The sequence below is a fragment of the Camelina sativa genome, chromosome 7 (genome assembly GCF_030686135.1).
Source record: "Camelina sativa cultivar CO46 ecotype springtype chromosome 7, ASM3068613v1".
Taxonomy (NCBI): Eukaryota; Viridiplantae; Streptophyta; class Magnoliopsida; order Brassicales; family Brassicaceae; genus Camelina; species Camelina sativa.
The window spans coordinates 21,328,262-21,347,997 of NC_141886.1; the positions used below are offsets into that span (position 1 = coordinate 21,328,262).

Below are 19,736 nucleotides of genomic sequence, written 5' to 3' on the forward strand. Positions count from 1 at the left end.
AAAGTAGGGTTGTAGAGAAATTTGAATGGTTTGGTAGAATTACCTAAGTTTGCATTTGCTGCTTTTGTTAGATTGGTTGATTATGGTGGAAAGATGATCGTTTTGTGGGACAAGAATTTGCCTTGCGTGCTGTTTTGTGAATCTAAAAAGATGATTTGGTGTGCAGAAATTAAGCTTATAAAGCGCAAAAATAATAAAATTTGGGGGAAAGTTATGTGGTGTAATCATGTGCTTACAGTCCCTATAACATATGAGTTCGTGAAGGTTCTTGCTGCTACTGTTTGATTACTAGTCACAAGGCTTAAACATTATATTTTTGGTAATACTATTTTTATTTGGAATGCCTACACTTTTTTTTGGTGTATGCAACTATGATGAATGATTTATCTTTTATTTCACATATCGTTTCACGTCACTAGCTTGTTGAATAGACTGAGTTTTCTTAATTGCATTCCTAGAGGCAACACATTTTAAGAAGAATGAAAAGAGTCGTCCGACTAAAATAATAATATTTAAAAACAAAGACCCGTCTCTTGCATTGCATTGCATTGCAACTAATGAAACTTCTTTCAATTGATTGTATTAACTGTATACGAAATCACAACTAATGATAGAGCTCAATTCAGCAGTCTTTTGAACTAATTAAGGAGCATTTCTAGCACATAGCTTCCATCCGACCTCGGGTGTGGAGTGTGATTGTGTGAATGTTTATGTAAAGGATGATTTTATGGAGTTGAGAAGAAGACATATAACTACACCTACAAACCTTGTCTAGCACTACAATGAGTAAATTAATTAGATTCTATAGGGTCTTATTTCTAAGTGATCAAAATATAATTTTTGCTAAAAAAAAAGGACTTAAATAACCAACTATTTGAGACAACAATAAATAACTATATAGACGCCAACAAAAAAGAGCTAATAAATATGATGTTGTTTTTTGAAAAAAAAAAAAAATATATATATATATTTCTGTATAACATGAAAAAATAGTTGTTGATAGTATTCAATATCTAACATGATCTTTCTTTTTTTTTTCACTTCTAACCACAATAAACATACATACACACACATCATTAAGGAACAGCTAATATGTAAAAACAAATTATTTGCTAAAGAAATCATATTAGAAAGTCATGTTTGTCCCACATGACCAAAGGAGGAGCTTGACCCCAATGTAATGGTGAAAATGTAATATGTCCAATGCGCAAATAATACATGCATGTTATTGTATATATGGGCATTCTTGACTGATCATATCAGAAATTTCTACCTAACCATAATTATTAACATGTTGGAGGAGATGTGTGTGATACGCATGTTATAAAGATTCATCATCATTAGCTCCTGAGATGACAAACTTTGAGCTCATTTTCTTTCTCTTTTACTTTGACAATGACCTTTGTGGGTTTTCACAGTTTTCAACAGTTAAAACTAAAATATCATCTAAGCAAATTTAAATGAGGAAAAAAAAACAGAGATGTAATGTGCACATATTTCTCTATAGTCAGCAATATTTTCTCTTCAAGAATTTAACTCTTTAAGAAAATATTCCTTAAGCATATATATGTGCCTAAGACTATAGGTATTGGAATATAATTTGTATGTTTAAAATGAAAATACATATGTAGGTTCCTTGAGCGGTTCAATAAAAATCTAAGAACTATAAATTACAATAGATTAACATGAATTATAGAATCGAAACTAAAAATTTTAAGGATTTGCTCATCTTTTATTTTAGAAACTAAAAATATATTTTCATCATCCAAAGGATTTGATGGAGAAAAAGAAAATCGGTGTTTTATCCCAAGTAACATTTCTTAAAACATAATTGAACTTTTAGCACAATATATTCTTACTGATATTATTATCTTCTAAAATGATGGAAGTTTATTTATTCTTAATATTTTTTTATCTATAGTTTTGTAGATAGCAAATTCAAGTGAAAATGACATGAACAAAAATAGACTGTTAATTTTAACATTGTTGGTGTGATATACTTTGGCGTCAAATTTTAAGTGAGAAAAAATAAAATATATGAGAAACAGATTATATTAATATTGACACATTGTTGATATTTACTAGATTATATTTTTTGACCTTAAAAATATATTTTATATAGAAAAATCAGCGGTAAATAATAATCTAAATATATCAGGTGAAATAACTCTTTTAGTTTTCTAACACGTCCCAAAAAGTGTTCATGTTTTCATTTAAATAAAATAGTTTTTTAAAATTTATACTTTTACATGTTAATGAGTTTTCGCTTTAATTTTTCTTCTTCTTAGACTATTTATTACTACCGGAATGGATATTACACTTTCTCTTTTTGGTTTGAAAGGAAAAATATGTTACGATTTGGAGACAATGACCAGTTCATATACGAAGCAGGCCTAAGGGCTTGGTTTTGCATCAAGAGGTCTGCGGTAGATTCACGTAATTTAAACTTCTAGATACTTTCAGCAACTTTTGTATCTCCTGTAACAAAATTTTATTTTTCTTGAATTAACTTAACATCATATTGAAAAAAGAGAGTATTGTTCATAATATTGCATATACATGTTGGGCACTAGTTTATGATATATATAGGGTTTATTGAAACCAAGAATCTTTCATTAACGTGAAAAGGATAAATAATATTTTTAGCGGACAAATACATGATATTTTCTAAAAGCTTTTGAAAACCTTTTTTTTGTGAAATTTTAGAATGTTTGGGATAATTTATAATATTGAAAAAATATATACAATATTGGAAATAATTTATGTCATGAAAAAGTAATGAAAAAATAATTTATGTCATGAAAAAATAATTTAATTTACTACAAAATAAAAACTCCTAAAGCAATTTTGTGAATCTAATTAGCTCTAGACATGGCGATGGTTGTTGCGATTTTTAGGGTTTTGTATTGAGATGGTTGTGTACTGCGGCGTTGGGAGAGGAACGAGATATGGTCTCTCGGTTGCTCTCGGTGGATGTTGGATACGGAATTGGATCGATTCTTCCTCTTTTTTATTATCAGATCTGGCCTCAAGTGGGGGATTTCTGGTTTTTTGGGTTTCACGGATATGGGTCCAAGGAAAAGTGAGAGGTAAAGATACTTGGGTCTCTGGTGTTGGGTGTATGATTAGGCGATTTCGAGGTATATCTGGTGGGATCTGCGTTGTTGGCCGTTTGGATTTGCGGTTTCCATTTGTGGCTTTTCGGGTAAATTTGAATTTCGAGTTGATAATGAGGATTGAGGAGATCTCTGCTATCAGGGATCTGATTCTACTGGTACCGGGTAATGGGATTTTCTTTCCTTGTCTAGAGCGGATCATGGGCAAGAGAATATCCGATTATTTTTCAGTCAAGGAAGGTGTTGGTAATCAAGCGGATAGGATCTTCGATCCTTTTTGGGTTATTGATTTTGCTCTACTGTTGTATATTTATTTGGCTTAGAGCTTTCTTTGTTCTTCACTTACTTCTGCTACTACTCTTTTATCGGTGGGCTCTTTGGTGCTATTGTTCAGGAATAGTTATTCTTGTGGTTCAGAGTGTTTCTCGGTGGTTTCGGTGGTGTATCTGTCTGCGGTTTTTCATGGCTCAGTTGGCTCTTAATAAAGCCAAGCTGCGTTGGTCCGCACAGAGGTTGTGAAAATCTCTGATTTTGTCTTGGCTCAGCGGATTCAACAATTTTCCCTAACTCTCATTGGAAGGTTGATGAACCCAGCTGTGCAGCAGATGGAGTCTCTGCTTGTTAATCTTCCCAAGATTTGGAAGTTGGATGCTAAGGTTATGGGAGCTGATTTGGGTCAGGGGACTTTCCAATTTAATTTTGAAGAAGAAGAGGATCTTCAGGGTGTCTTGCTTAACGGTCCATATCACTTTGATGGTTGGATGATCTCGATGGTTCGTTGGGAACCAATAGTATCTGGTTCATATCCCTCGGCCATCAGTTTCTGGGTGAAGGTGGGAGGGATTCCTATGCATTTGTGGGAGGTTGCAACACTTGAGGCTATAAGGAAGAAGATTGGTCGTATCAAGGAACTTGATGAGGAAACATGAAGTATTTGTGTCATGGTTAATGGATTCAATCCATTGTTATTCAACTTGGTGGTTCCTTTTGCTACAGGTGATGTGGTGGTGGTCACTATTGAATATGACAAGTTGTCTGGGTATTGCAAACATTGTTGGCGTTTAACACATGATGTGCTAGTATGTCCTGATTTGACAAATGCGAATGCTGTTCGGGGTAATGGAGATCACACGGATAAGAGGGGGATACACCAGCGGCAGCAGGTTTCGACTAAACAAGGTTCTGTTCAACATGATGGTGGGTGGGAGAAACCAAGGAAGCATGTTAAACGGGCTTTGGACTTCCATTCAGAGCATTCCAATGAGAGGAGACAGCCACAGTTTCGGGGTGGTGAGTCCAGCGCTTCCGGCTTTCCTCTTCAGGTGAGGAATCATGGTCAAGCATGGGGTCATCAGATGCGTTATCAAAGTAGTGGGTCGGGAACTAATATGGGTTATGTTTCTGGCTCGCAGATGGTTGGAGGCGATATGGTGGATCCTGGCACAGGTTTACCGCCACAGAGGAAGGGTATTAGACCTGTGTGGCCTAAACCAATGTACAAGGTTAAGTAGGCATTTGGTGAGAAAAAGGCTCAGAGTCTTGATTTTGGTGGTGCTTCGTCTGGGACGCTTGAGGATGCCTCCATGGAGATGGATGTGGATCATGGTGCAAAAGGAGGGAACGATGATCTTACGGAATCACCTTTCAATGAAAGTACTGATGATCTGTTAGAAGATGGGGAATTTGATGATGTTGATAATCCTGAGGAGTTAGGGCAAGCGTCGGACACCGTTACAAATGCTGGTACTGAGTCGGGTTTAGGTGTGGCAGACGATACCACTCAAGGTACAAATGTTTTTGATCCTTTTAATTTGAGTTTGAGTGTTATGAATACCGCTATGGAGTCTGTTTCTTTGGGAAAGACGATTTGTGTTAAGAATACTGTGGGTAGTTCCAATTTTAGTAAAGGGTTTCATGGTTCTAAGAAAGTGGTATTGCCCTTGGCTTCACCTGGAAAACGACTGTTAGCTAAAGTTTCATCTCTTAAACTGCAGGTAAGGGCAATAAATTAGGGGTTGTGGGTAAGCAAGGTCAACAGGCAAAAGGTGGCATTGGAGGAAGTCGTACTTTTAAGAAAGGGATGGTGGCGCCCCTGAAACCACCGACTCATACGTGAAGATTTTAAGTTGGAACTGTCAGGGCATTGGGGCAGACCTGACAGAAAATTACTTGGGTGATTTGTGGAAGAAGCATCAACCATAAATTTTATTTTTATCAGAAACAAAGAAATGTTTTTCTTATTTACAAAAATTTCAGAATAAGTTTGGTTTTAATAATTTTTATACTGTTGAACTCCGCGGGTCTAGCGGTGGCCTTGCCTTATTTATTATGGATAAAATAAAACTTTCAATTCTTTTCGATAGTGATCGTATTATTGATACACAAGCTTTTATTGGACAACAATTGGTCTTTATGTCTTTTGTTTATGGTGATCTTGTCCCCCAACACCGAGAGAAGGTTTGGGATAGATTGATGGATATTGGGTCCTTCCGTGTTGATCCCTGGTTGTTGATTGGTGATTTCAACGAACTTGTAGGGAATCATGAGAAAAAGGGTGGCGCGTTGCGACCAGCTTCTTCTTTTGTGTCTTTTAGTTCAATGCTTCGTCATTGTGGGATGTTGGAATTCCCTTGTTATGGGGAGCAATTATCCTAGAGAGGTAACCGATGTAATAATCTAGTGGTTCGTTGTCGGTTAGATCGTGCAGTGGGTAATGAGGATTGGCATGGGTTTTATCCGAACTCAAAGGTAGAGTATTTGGAGATTATTGGTTCTGATCATTGTCCAATTTTGGCAACTTGCCTGAAGATGGATAGGCGACGACTTAGACAGTTTCGTTTTGATAAACGCTAGTTGGGTAAGGAGGGTATTTTAGGTGCGGTTGAATCCGGGTGGAATCGTACAAGAAATTTCCGGATTCCAGGTTTTGTGGATAAGATAAGAAATTGTAGGAATTCGATTTCTTGGTAGCGAAAGAATAATATTAGTTCTGGTCCCTCACTCATTTCTTCCTTGAAGGCGGCTCTGCAGGAGACAAAATTTGATGATTAGATTTCACAGGAGGAAATTCGGGGTATTGAGAGGAAATTAAAGGAGGCGTACCGTGATGAGGATATATACTGGCAACAAAAAAGCAGAAAATTTTGGCTAAGGGTTTGGGATAAAAATACTAAATATTTTCATGCCTCCACTAAACAGAGACGGGTAAGAAATAGGATTGTTGATTTATTTGACATTGACAATGTCTGGCACGAAACACCCTCGGGTATGGAGCATATTGCTACTAAATACTTTGAGGATCTTTTTAAGAAGTTGGCTGGTAGAGGCATTTTTCAGAGATGGTTCAAGAAATCAATCCATTAATTACGGATAGTATGAACAGAGATCTTACTAGGGATATTTCTGAAGCGGAAGTTCGTAAGGCTTTGTTTGCGATGCATCCGGAGAAAACACCAGGACCTGACGGTATGACAGCTTTGTTTTTTCAACGGTTTTGGTCCTCTTTGAGAGGGGATTTGGTGGCTTTGGTTCAGGACTTTTTTCGAACGGATCGTTTTGATCCTCGTTTAAATGAGACCAATATCTGTCTTATTCCCAAGGTTGATAGGCCGCAGCGGATGGCGGAGTTTAGACCGATCAGCCTTTGTAATGTGAATTATAAAATTATTTCAAAAGTATTGTGCTTTCGGTTAAAACGCTTCTTGCCTCTCTTGGTTTAAGAAACTCAGTCGGCCTTTGTCTCTGGTCGATTAATCACAGATAATATCCTTGTTGCTCAGGAGATGTTTCATGGATTAAATACTAACCGTCGATGCCAGACGGAGTTTCTGGATTTTAAGACGAATATGAGTAATGCATATGATCGGGTTGAATGAGATTTTTTGGAAGCCGTTCTGGTTAAACTAGGTTTTGCCAGAAAATGGATTTTGTGGATAATGTGGTGTGTATCTTCTGTGTCATATCAAGTTCTATTGAATGGTCAGCCTCGGGGTTCTATATCACCACAAAGGGGATTACGTCAGGGAGATCCTCTGTCACCGTACTTGTTCATACTATGTACAGAGGTTTTGATAGCGAATATTAAAAAGGCTGAACGAGAAAAGAAACTAACGGGTATTTCGATTGCCCGTGACAGTCCCACTATTTCCCATCTGTTATTTGCTGATGATAGTCTGTTTTTTTGTAAAGCGGAGGCGATTGAGTGTAGGAAGGTAATGGAAATAATTGGTGATTATGGTAACGCCTTAGGACAAGAGGTTAATCTGGCGAAATCTTCTATCATGTTTGGTAAAAAGGTCCCATCTGAAATAAGATCACACTTAAAATTTGTTATTGGTATCTCTAAAGAGGATGATATGGGTTCTTATTTGGATATTCCAGAAAGCCTCCAAGGTTCGAAAACTAAGGTTTTTAGCTATGTTAAGGACCCGTTGGATGACCGGGTGAATGGTTGGTCTGCGAAGTGTTTGTCGAAGTGTGGTAAGGAGATTATGATTAAGTCGGTGGCGGTTGCACTTCCTACCCATGTTATGTCGTGCTATAAACTGCCACAGGAGCTGACTTCCAAACTAACAAGTGCTATTTCTACCTTCTGGTGGAAGTCGAATGATAAGGCTCGTGGTATGCACTGGGTAGCTTGGGATAAAATGTGTCAAGATAAGTGTAAAGGAGGTCTAGGTTTCAGAGCTCTGGATCAATTTAATGATGCCATGTTGGCTAAACAGTTTTGGCGTCTAATTCATTACCGGACTTCCTTGATGGCTCGGGTAATGAGAGGCCGATATTTTAGGAATAAACACCCTCTTATGGCCAAAAAACCATATAATCCTTCCTTTGCGTGGAGGAGTATCTACTCAACTAAGGAACTGGTAGAACAAGGTGCCAGGTGGGCGGTAGGTTCTGGCTGTTCTATCTCGGTTTGGTGTGATCCGTGGTTGCCAGATATCCGGCCAAGACCAGCCAATGGTCGGGGTCGTTTATTGCTCCCGAGCTTGATGGTTAATCATTTAATTAATCCAACTACGAAGGATTGGCATTTACCTATATTAGAGGAGTTTTTGATCCGGTGGATATTCCGATTATTCGTAGTATTGCGGCCAGTAAAGTTTATAAACCGGACCAATTAGTATGGCATTTTACTAAGTCAGGGAAGTATTCGGTGAAATCAGGCTATCGGTTAGCTCGGGAATTAATTGAGGTTGTTGAATTCGGACCTACGTGTATGGCTCTTAGAGCTCAAGCTTGGAAACTTGAGGTTCCCCCAAAGGTACAACATTTCTTTTTTCAGATCGCTTTCGGTACTCTCCCTGTATTGGAACGACTTGCGTATCGAGGTATTCGATGTGATACCCATTGTAAAAGATGTGTTTCTGCGACAAAGACCATTAACCATGCTCTTTTTGACTGTCCTCGTTCACGAAGGATATGGGAGCTGTCTTCTGTCTCGCTTGATTCGGACGGCTTTCCATATGCTTCAATCTATGCGAATCTAGATTTTATATATTGGCGGGCGGCATCGAATTCGGGGATTTCTGATATTACTTCACGTATATCTTGGCTACTTTGGTCAGTCTAGAAAGATTGGAATAAAAAAGTTTTTCAGGGAATAGAGGTAGAGCCGTTAGATATTGTAAATCAGGCGATAAATGATAAATTGTTGTGGGATGATGTCAAATCTTTCACAGGGAATTATTTACAACCTCCAACTAATTTAGAGGACAGGGAGTCCTCTCCCCGCTGTTAGATTGATGGTTCATGGAAAAGTTCGGATCTCCTCCAGAGTTTGGGGTGGTGGTTTTGCGATGGTGACGATTTGACGATTCTTTTGGGAGCCCGCACTAGTAAAAACTTGTCATATAGTTACGAATAATTCTGTAGGTATCTCATGATAATTGTAGCAAAAAAAGATTTGTTACAGATTTGCGACAAAAAAAATTAATAACTATTTGGTCGTAGCAAATTTCTCCATCATCACTAACTGTCGCAAAGTGCTACAAATTAGAGACTATACAATTTGTGAGCAAATGCTACCATTTGCTACGATTTACTGTGTATGTTTGATACACAAAGCGACTGAAAGTTGCCTAACAATTTGCTTTATATAGCCACGAATTTACCAGGTAAATATATGTGGATTAGTAGCCATGAAGTAATCAGTAACTAATCTGTGACCTCCTCATATAGTTTTAATAAAAAAAAAAATTAATGATTATAGATTAAATTAAAATATCAAAACAATTTTGTTTATTAAATTGCGAAAATGATTTTAATCATGCAAAATAAAATTGAAATAGAAAATAAAAAAATGCTTCAACGGAGAAAGGTTTTTGCTCTCCGCCGCTCTCCTCCGCCACCTCTCTGCCGCTCTCTTTCTTTGCTCTCTTTCTTTCGCTGGATAGATTCTTCTCTATATGCATCCCTTCTTTGGAGAAGTAAGCTTCAATTGTTTTTTTGTTGATTTGAGAAGTAAAAACGAGAGATTTACCTTTTATTGACGGCGACGAGATCTGAAAAGAAATGGTCAGATATAAAGGTCAGATCTGAAAAAAATTCTTAGATATAAAGGTCAAATCTTAAACGAAATAGTTAGATCTAAGACAGAGGAAAAGAGAGATTTACCTTTGAGCGAGTTGATTCCAAGCCGAAGATTTACCTTTACACTGTCGAATTTCACAAACATATATGAACCTAAAGCGTTAATGGTTTAAAGGGTCTGGAATTGTTGAAACAGAAAAAGCAAATACATTGAAAGAGAAGAAGGAGACGAAGAAGACGTACCGGCGCATTCAGGTCGAAGATTCGTAAACGATGACAGTCAAAAACTTGGCCAGATGAAGGAATTAGAGGATGAAAATAAGATTAAGGAACAATCGGGAAATTAAAAATGAACTGTGGCCAAACCTTTGGGACTCATCGAGAGAGTGATATTGGCAAAGTAAAGAAAGCAATCGAGAAATAGGTGAAGTGAAGAGAGGCTTGAGAGGCAAAATAACAAACACTAGTAAAAACTTGTCATATAGTTACTAATAATTATGTAGTTATCTCATGATTTGTGTAGCAAGAAAAGATTAGTTACAAATTTGCCACCATAGCAAATTTTTCCATGGTGACTGAGGGTAGCAAAGTGCTACCAATTAGACACTACACAATTTGTGAGAAAATGCTAAAAAAAATTAATTAGAGAAAGAAATTAATAATAGTTTTATTTGTTTCTTAAATTCATTATATGTATAATAAATATATATCTATACAACTATATCTATAGATGGCATCGGCCGGAGATGTATTATTGCGGCGACGGAGCAACGGAGAACAAAACGACGGCGGCGGCCGAGATGTATTGGTGGTGAACTGGCGGAAGCTTCAAAACGTAGTGGCGGTGGTAAAAGGTGCGAGCATCTTCGGTAGTCCTTCACTTCCACCACCATCTCCGACGTCATCGTTAACACTAGGGTCTTCAGATTCACCACCTCCGATGTCGTTGTTGACACTGATTCTTCAGATCTGTCGATGAAACCTAAAATACAAATCAAAGAAATAAGTAAAACACATTGAGAAGGAGAGAGATAGAAGGTGACAAACCAAAACAACAGATCCGTAGACATACTCTGTGTTTCTAACTACGTTACACAGAATCATCACTGAAGCTCCGATTCCCGCTTCAGAATCGGAATCGGAATCGGAATCGGAATCGCTTGGAAGCGTGGTGGTATCGCGATTCCAAAAACTTTGATTTGGAAGCACATGAGAAGCGTATGGTTCGTGTTTGGAAGCGTAGAACAGATTGACCTAGATATAATCCATGTGTTTTGCGGTTAGATCTGAAAAAAAAGGAACAAAAATTTCTCTTACCAACGGCGCTGCAAGGTAAAGCAACGAAGAAGAGCATTTAGGTTTTAGTTTATTTATATAAACTAATGACTTTTTAATTAATGAAATAAAGATATGACATACAGATACTCTACATAATACGTAGCATATATATGACGTGTATCTCTTATAAAGAAAAAATGGGTTTTTCTTGATAAACCAAAGGACAATCTTTGTCATTTTATATTAGCTAATGAGAAAATTCTTTTCTTTTTTTTGATAAAATTTTGGTAATTTGTTTTCATTTAATGTTATAATTTTGATATTGAGAGTTTAGGATCTAAAAAGTATTAGATTTGATTTTAATTAAGGCTTATAAAAAAATATTTTACACTTATATTTTCATTATTTTAATTAATAGTAGATTGTTACACTTATATTTTCATTATTTTACATTTTTTCATTATCTTTAACTATTTTTTGTGATGACTTCAATTGTGTGAAACATGCCTACGACATGTTGTGTCACAAACTATGTCGCAAATTTCCTACAGATTTAAATTGACACTTTCAATAACTAAATAACCACATTTAGTGATACCTTATCTACAAATTTTTTTCCCAACTTATTAGTCACTAATTAGTAACAATCTGTAGTAATGTTTCCTACAACTATTCCCGTAACAAAATCCCGTAGCAATATAAACGTTTTTTTACTAGCAATAAGAGAGAAAATTTAGGGTTTTCTGTATATTTTTTTTAATTGCCACAAAACTTTTGACGCTGTTTGTGGCTATGAATAGAATTTTGGGCTCATATTTTGGATCTGGCAACAAATTTTTGTCTATGACTGACAACAAATAAACTCATGGCTATCCATGGTGTAAGAAAAATATAAAATTTTAATTTTTAATATTTGGGTTTGGATATAAACATATATTGATTAGATCTTTGGTTTATTTTTACAATTTATAAACAAACTTAGTATGATTTAATTTAGGATATAATAAATATATTTTTAATTTTGTTAAAAAATTATTTATTGTGATGTTTAGTTAGAATAAACACAATGTGTTGGAATTTTTATGAAATAACTACAAATTGTTAGAAACAGAATGTATGGATAATTAGCTACGAGAAACTTATGATTTTGATTGTAGCAAAATAGCCACATACTAATTTCTTCCTAATTTGTGGCTAATTAGCTATAAATAGACACAAAACAAAAATTGTGGCTAAATAGACACAAAGTTTGCTACACAGCTACAAGTTGTTACGATTAGTCAAGTGCTACAAAATATTTCAGTCTCTAAGTTTGTAGTAAATTAGCTACAAATCTAAGTTGTATCTTTTTGTAATTGTTTTCTCACAGAAACTTACAAATTTGTCACAAAATAACTTATCTAAAAATTTGTGACTATTTTGTAACTTTATGTAGGTAATATTTGTTATAAATTATTTCGTAGCAATTTTTTGTAACTATATGACCAGTTTTTACTAGTGTCGGAGTCATCGACGTGGCCTGACGCCCTTACACGCGGAACTTCAAGCTTTGATCTGGGCTATGGAGTCTCTGTTGGCGGCAGGGGTGGATTGTCAAGCATTCGAGACGGATTGTGTAGAGTTACTTGCGATGGTGCAGATGCCAGAAGATTGGCCCGTTTTTTCGAACCTGCTGGAGGATTTTTCTTTGCTCAGAGCATCTTTCTCTCTCTCCACCTTGCACAGGATCCCGCGAGAGTCTAACGTAAGGACAGATTGTCTAGCTCGTTCTTCAAGATCTTTAATTTCTGAAAATTCTTTTGTAAACTCTTTTCTTCCGGTTTGGGCGACCAATCTGGACGTTCTCTTTTAATTTATTAATGTTTGGTTGAGAAAAAAATAATAATAATAATTTACTACAACTGTTATAACACATATAAGTTTTATGTCAATTGTATACTAAATTTATAAAAGAAGAATGAAAATACTAAATCTTCAAGAAAAATTTGTGGATGTGTTATTTCAACAGATTCAGAAAAAAGCTTTAAAAATCTTATTTAGCAAATAATTTCTGTAACATTTTTGTATGGTGAAATGAAACGTGGACATCTATGGGGTGACAAGTGGTCAGCGAGTCAAAGGAAAAGCAATGAGAGAGTAGGTATTAATAAAATAGAAGTCTATAAGTTTTGTAGGCTCAGTTTGTGTCTGTCTCTTCTAAGTCCTAGCCCTAACTCCCTACCTATATTTCTCTCCGCCAATCACATCTCCTTCTTCTTTTTCTTCCATACATGAAGCATCAAGAAACTATAGTCTATAGATAGATTTAGAATTTTCGAATACAGAAATCTGAAGAAATAAAATAACAAAGATGTCGACTGTTTTTTCAGCCGATCACGAATCGTCGATATACAAATTTTTTTTTTGTCAAACAAAAAGAAAACGATATACAGATATATATATATATATATATATATTAGTAGGAAAAGTTTGCTAGAAAAAATTAATTACTTAATAAGACAATTAACTTCTTTAGAGAAAAAAGGGTAACAAATATAACCAGGCATGCTTTGCAATTACGTATGTTCTTGTTTAGACTTCTTCCTCTAGTGACAACTTATTTTGAAGATCCATACTGAGTATTTTAATGCACCATTTATAACCTGACCCTCTTTTTTTTTTTTTTTTTTTTTTGGGCACTAACATGATAACCTAACCCTCTATTGCAATATAGCAGCTACATATCCATCCAATATATAAAGTTTTAAATTAAGGGTGTTCACTATGATATTTAAACTCGTTTGTATTAGCAGGGTTTTCCATTTTTTTTTTTTAATTTTAATTTTTATATGTTGTCTTTGTTCTCTCATCTTCGTGTAGCGGAAAACAAAGGAGGATTGTCATTCTTAATTTTGGCGATAATAAAATCATCGACGTAACTGCATCATAGTATAAGTTATAGGAGTGTATGTCTTTTTTATTTTCCAATTGATATCATTTTCTTAGATCGAAATTGGAATCTAAGTCCTAACGAAAATTATATTCAAGAATCACTCGCATTGTTACGTCCGAAGTAACTCATATGCATATTCATTAACCAAATTAAAAGAAGTATTTAGAAGAAAATCGATCTCTCTCTAATACAAATTGGTTTATACCAAATTATTGTAACACATACTAAGATGAAATATAACTAGTTCTATCATGGAATTATACATGTTTTCTTCCTTTTTAATTCAATATGAGATGAATTTTTTATAGTCCTATTAAACACTGAATGTATCCAAATATCTCAGAAACGAGATAACATAAAAAAATTTATATATACTAATAATAGATATTCTCCATCTTTATATAACATGAAGATGCCAAAATTGTGAAGATGCCTTCCTATTATCTTCCAATAAAGCAGAAGCGAGAAAATGAAGGAGATGGGGTTGCTATCAAACAACAAAGCAACGCCCACGTGAAGGGATAAACAAATAGGCCTAGACTTGGTCCCTTTCGTTTTCTCGTCCCACTTTTCTTCTCTTAGCTTTCACCACTTTTTTTTCATTACCCTTAATCACTACAACTCCCACAACCTCCAGCTTAACCTTTATCCCTCCCTTCTACACCACACTTACTATACTAATCCCCCTTTTTCAAATAAAAGCACTTTTTATTACTTAATGCATCAGCAAGTCAGCAACTACCCAGTATAAGAAGAATACATAATTGTTCGCATGAACCTTGTAGACTAACTTGAACTCCGTATAATGAGTTGTCAAAACTATAAGTTCACTTAGCTTTGATGCAAATGTTGACCACTTCTCCGGTCTCAATCATACAATCTAACTTTTGAGTCTGTAATGAAGTATGAACAAAGCTTATTATGCCTCCCGGCCCACACCAAACTATTAATCTTTTCATCAGTTGCGTCTAACGTAAATTAATAATAATTATATGAATACAAATCCTACTACTATACGGAGAGTAAAATTTAATTCATAGTTACCATTTTTAACAATAGAGAATTTCAGTATTCACTTCTATATTTTTGTATTATGTTGTGTAAATGTTATTTAAAGCTAATATATGTATTTTATTCCACAAAATATATTAGGATGAAGATAATATATACATACATACCAAAACTATTTAAAGATGTATAGTTTTACTCATATTCTACATTAGTAAAATAAAAATCGATTCAGTTTGAAAACTTTAATTAGTAATAGTGAACTTTATAAGATTTTCTCTATTGACAAAAAAAAAAAAAAAAAAAAAATTATCTCTGTTTGGTTTGGCCAGACTTTTGAAGCAGAATGTAGGGTCACCTCAACCGGAGGAACTAATCCATATTAGTAAATAGTAACGACCGAACCAATCCATATTAGTAGTAATCTATTTTTTTTTTTTTTACTTCAGTAGTAATCTATTTAGATTGTGTATTGTTAATTAAAAACATATAATACTTTATATATATATATATATATATATATATATATATATTTTCTACAATATCTTTTGTCCGTCTTCCTCTAGCTATCAACCTTTATAGCACACAAGAGAGCACACCCACTAATGAACCAAAGGGCTTAAGTGAAGAAAGGAAAAAAGAAGATTCTGTTTTTGTTACCTGTTTCTCTCTTCAATCTAATGTTTCCTTCTCTAGACACCAATGGCTATGACCTCTTTGATCCCTTCAGTCCCCATCAAGCAACCATGCTTCCTTCTTTCACTACTCACATTCAAAGCCCTAGTTCTCACCATCACTTTCCTTTGCCTTCATTTCCTTTCTCTCCAGATTTTCTTGATAATGTTGATGAATCGTTCTTGTTAAGCCAATTCTTGTTACAGGAGCAAGATGCAGCAGCAAATGTTTTTGAATCTCCAAGAAAAGATTGCAAGAAGCTTGAGAAAAAGAAGAAGAATGAGGAGTGCGTTGAGGACACCACCTCAGAAACGGTTCCACGGAGAAGAACGGTCAAAAAAAGAGACAGGCATAGTAAGATCTGTACGGCTCAAGGTCCTAGAGACCGAAGGATGAGGCTGTCTCTTCAGATTGCTCGCAGGTTTTTCGATCTTCAAGACATGTTGGGTTTCGACAAGGCCAGCAAGACAATCGAATGGCTTTTCTCCAAATCAAAGGCTTCAATCAAACAACTTAAAGAAAGTGCGGCTGCATCGGAAGGAGGAGGAGATGCTGAGCATGTCCCGGCTAATGGTAAGGAAAAGGATGATCAGATTCTGAAAGTGAAAGTATCAAAAAGAAGAACAAAGACGATGGAGAGCTCTTGTAAGATGAAAGAGTCGAGAGAGAGAGCTAGAAAACGAGCAAGAGAGAGAACGATGACAAAGATGAAGATGAGATTCTCAGGACTAACTGACACCTCGGAAACAATCTCAGATCCTCATCAAGGAACAAGAGATATCAAGATAACCAACGGTGAACAAGCAATAGAAGGAAAAAGTCAAGAACAAGAACGGAGTACTAATGTGAACATGGTAGAGTATCAAATGGATTCTGTGAGCATCATAGAGAAGTTTCTTGGACTAACCAGTGACTCTAGCTCCTCTTCCATCTTTGGAGACTCCGAGGAATCTAACACAAGTCTTAGCTCAATAAGTGGTACTACTTCTTTATATATCAAGTAACAACAATATGTTGATTTAAAACCCTAATTAATGCAGTCTTGATTAATGTTTGCTAGTTCCAGGAATCGTAGCACCAAATGAACACAACACAGCTTCAATAGCATCGGTAGATGAGGAGACAAACCCTATTTCATCTTTTTCTCTATATGATTATCTCTGCTACTGATGCGCATGAGTCTACATCCTTCTGAGGTACTTGGAGTTTTTAATCTATGCATCAACATAAGAGCCTCACTGAGCCAAATCTATCACATATATATAAATGTAGACATCTGTATGTGTGAACTAGATGGTTTGGTCTGCCTAACTTGTTTGAGGCTTTGGACTGCTTGATTGATGGATATCTATAAATTCTAAACTTTTTTGTGGTTTCATTTACCTAAGATTCTAGCAAGTTTGTAATTGTTGGTTGTCATAATTATGTAGTTAGTTCAAATAAGTACCTTTTTATATATGTTAGTATTGGGAAAGTTCAAAGACATTTGACAAGCACAAAACAAACTTGTAGAAGATTGTGATGGGCACAATCTTTAGTCAAACGACATAATTCACACAACGTTATTTATTGATTTTTGTTGTTGGTATTTAGAGATGATACATCTGCGTGATTATTTTTCATATACGTCATCGCCAGCATGTTTTACTAGGAAATTTAAACAAATAATGGTTTTAATAATGGTCCCTATCTAATAAGTAATTAGTGATATATATAAATTCAATAAAAGGTAGATTTATTTTAGGATGAATGAAAGTGTAAAAATCACAATAGAAATGTAAAGTGAAATTTGGTTGTCAAATAAAAATTTATAAAATGATACTATTTGTGGATTAATCGTTCTTTGATAAATATATATTGTATAGATAAAAAAAACATTGGATTAGGACAGAATACTCCAAATTCCACTATGTTGTATTTTCTACCAAACTCTCAATCATCATTGTTTTTTCTTGTACTTGAGTTGGGTCCAGTGAAGGTTATTTCTCAGAGAAAATACACTTTCTAAGAAGTTCAAAAAACTAATCTCTCTCGCCGTATATATCTTGAAGGAGAGAGGAGAACTAGAGTTTCTCCGACGTTTTGTGCTTCGTTGGCGTCAGCTTCTTTGCAACGTTTGAGTGACGTTGGCTCCTATTTTTCTCGTCTTTTCGAGTTTCTATTTGTGATATACTTATGCGTCTTCCGTTTCCATTTTAATTTCGATTTTTACTTATGACTAATTTCGATGGTTTTTTTGTTTTCTTTCTTCGGTTGTCTTGTTAGTGACATTTTTAAAAATTAATCTTATGTTTATTGGTTGATTATTTTTTATTTTATATTATGTTGGGTTTTTTTTTTTTGTTAACTAGGAGGAGTTTGGGCCTAACTCCTAATCTCCCTTTATTCTGGGACCAGACTTTGCTAATACCTTATAACACGACGCAAAACATCATTTCCACCATTAATCGAACTAGGAAACACATGAATCCAACAACTGTTAGTATTATGTTAGATTTCCAAAAGCGGTAGATTTCGATCTATTAAAGTCTTCAAAGTTTTTTCCGTTCTAAAATTCATTTTTGTTAAATATTTTCTTTTATTTTGTTTCTTGTACCCTCTATTTCCTCATCAATAGAAGTATATTTTCTTTTATTTTGTTTCTTGAAATCGAGTTAGAGATGAAGAAGCAACCAATTAGGTTATGAAAACTGATGAGCAACTAGAAGTGATTGTCGATCATAAATTAAACATGTCTATCAAACCTAATTCACACGTCACAGTTCAGAGTTCTGGCAACAATCAAAGTTACCATATATATGATATAATTAGGCTTCTAAATATTTTCGTTATTAAGCTAGAAAGATCTTATAAACTCTAGTTTTAAGAGTATTTTTAGCTTTCGGCTTATGATTTGTATTTTTACTAGACTTTTTAGTTTGATGTTAATTTTTATTGGTTTAATTTGTGGATATATATATAGTTTTAGCTAGCACAGCTTTCGATCTTTTTTGATCAGACTAATCTATCTAAATTCTATTACCTCCAGTAACATGATAGAAAAATGAGATTTCTTTATTTCTCCCTGCTTGGATGGCAGAAACCTCCATGCATCTATTGATTTGTCAAAGCATATCAGTGAATCATCCGCTACTACGCAAAGCTACATGCCCTAGTGCTAGCGAAACCAATGATATACAAAATGGACACGTAGGCCCAAAAATCAAGTTTACTAACATACACAACACTTAGTGTAGATAAAAAGAAATGGAAAAATGATTGCAGCTCATTAATAGGATGTATAGTAGATAAAAAAAATAAAATAAAATAAAACGAAAGATAGATTGCCAACTACACAGACGTCACACAGTCATACATGCACAATTTATTAGAAAAAAAGTTATTAGCTACACGAAGTATAATAACCATCACATGGAGTATACTGCTTACAAACACTATGTAGCTATTTTATTTCGTTGTTCTCTTAGCCGGAAATTGGTATTAACCAGCATGACTGTTGTTGACCAAAAAATATATATTAAATTGTTTATTAATTTATTTATTTTTGAGAAACAGTTAGAAATTTAAACTATTACATAATTTTATGAAAAAACTATATATCATAATTTGTTTGTTATATAATTTTTTATTTTTGTTTGATATATAATTTTTTTGTGGTATATGTTGTTATAGAATTTTGTGCTATATTTATTTGTAATAATTAATTTAAAGTTTTCTCAAAATAAATAAATTAAAATTTTATTATCTTTCGTCAACACCGAACCAAACCAACTTTTTTTTTGTCTAATTAATACCAAACCAGATCAAGTTACTTCCGAACAAGTAAATACCAAATCGAATTACTAATTCTGTATGATTTGAAATTATTTCAAAACTAATAAACCAAAAACTAGAAAAACATTACACCTCTAAATAATCTCAACATTGATATAGTATTTAATAACATCCCCTAACTATTGCAATGTATCGTAAGAAACTGATTCCTATTAGAGGTTATATTTTTCTAATTAGCTTTTGTTTTGCACCAGATTTGATATATTTGATATTTTCATGAAACTGACTCAAGTTTGTTGTTTTGTACCAGGAAAATGGATTTTGATACTCCAAACTTGGATGATGAAGATAACTTTTATCTTGAAACTGAAGTAATGGATGTTGAGAATGATGATCAGAACAATGATGGGAATGAGGTA

General features: G+C 34.6%; 2 protein-coding genes and 2 long non-coding RNA genes across 6 annotated transcripts; 2 read left to right on the top strand and 2 right to left on the bottom strand.

Annotated features, from left to right (window-relative positions):
* Positions 1 to 2,868: 2,868 nt before the first annotated feature.
* On the top strand, positions 2,869 to 5,421 carry LOC147941542 (uncharacterized). Of its 2 annotated transcripts, none has more exons than XM_087460333.1 (3): positions 2,869 to 4,438; positions 4,529 to 4,901; positions 5,111 to 5,421. In XM_087460333.1, the coding sequence occupies exons 2-3, from the start codon at positions 4,700 to 4,702 to the stop codon at positions 5,230 to 5,232; spliced, it is 324 nt and encodes a 107-aa protein (XP_087316459.1). In that variant the 5' UTR covers positions 2,869 to 4,438; positions 4,529 to 4,699; the 3' UTR covers positions 5,233 to 5,421. Both variants share the same exon structure in this region; 1 of them encodes a protein (XP_087316459.1).
* Positions 5,422 to 9,308: 3,887 nt separating this feature from the next.
* LOC147941543 (uncharacterized) lies at positions 9,309 to 9,814 on the bottom strand. The gene is made up of 2 exons (XR_015560890.1): positions 9,735 to 9,814; positions 9,309 to 9,622 (listed from the first exon to the last, which is right to left on the bottom strand). It is a non-coding gene; the product is annotated as an uncharacterized LOC147941543 (long non-coding RNA).
* Positions 9,815 to 10,264: 450 nt separating this feature from the next.
* On the bottom strand, positions 10,265 to 11,107 carry LOC147941544 (uncharacterized). The gene is made up of 2 exons (XR_015560889.1): positions 10,723 to 11,107; positions 10,265 to 10,632 (listed from the first exon to the last, which is right to left on the bottom strand). It is a non-coding gene; the product is annotated as an uncharacterized LOC147941544 (long non-coding RNA).
* A 4,290-nt stretch (positions 11,108 to 15,397) lies between these two features.
* On the top strand, positions 15,398 to 16,921 carry LOC104701519 (transcription factor TCP12). Of its 2 annotated transcripts, none has more exons than XM_010417216.3 (2): positions 15,398 to 16,521; positions 16,604 to 16,921. In XM_010417216.3, exons 1-2 carry the CDS (start codon positions 15,549 to 15,551, stop codon positions 16,711 to 16,713), a joined length of 1,083 nt encoding a protein of 360 aa, XP_010415518.1. In that variant the 5' UTR covers positions 15,398 to 15,548; the 3' UTR covers positions 16,714 to 16,921. The 2 variants fall into 2 exon arrangements, with proteins under 2 accessions (XP_010415518.1, XP_087312817.1); XM_087456691.1 differs by having other exon boundaries at positions 15,422 to 16,521; positions 16,610 to 16,921.
* Positions 16,922 to 19,736: the final 2,815 nt, after the last annotated feature.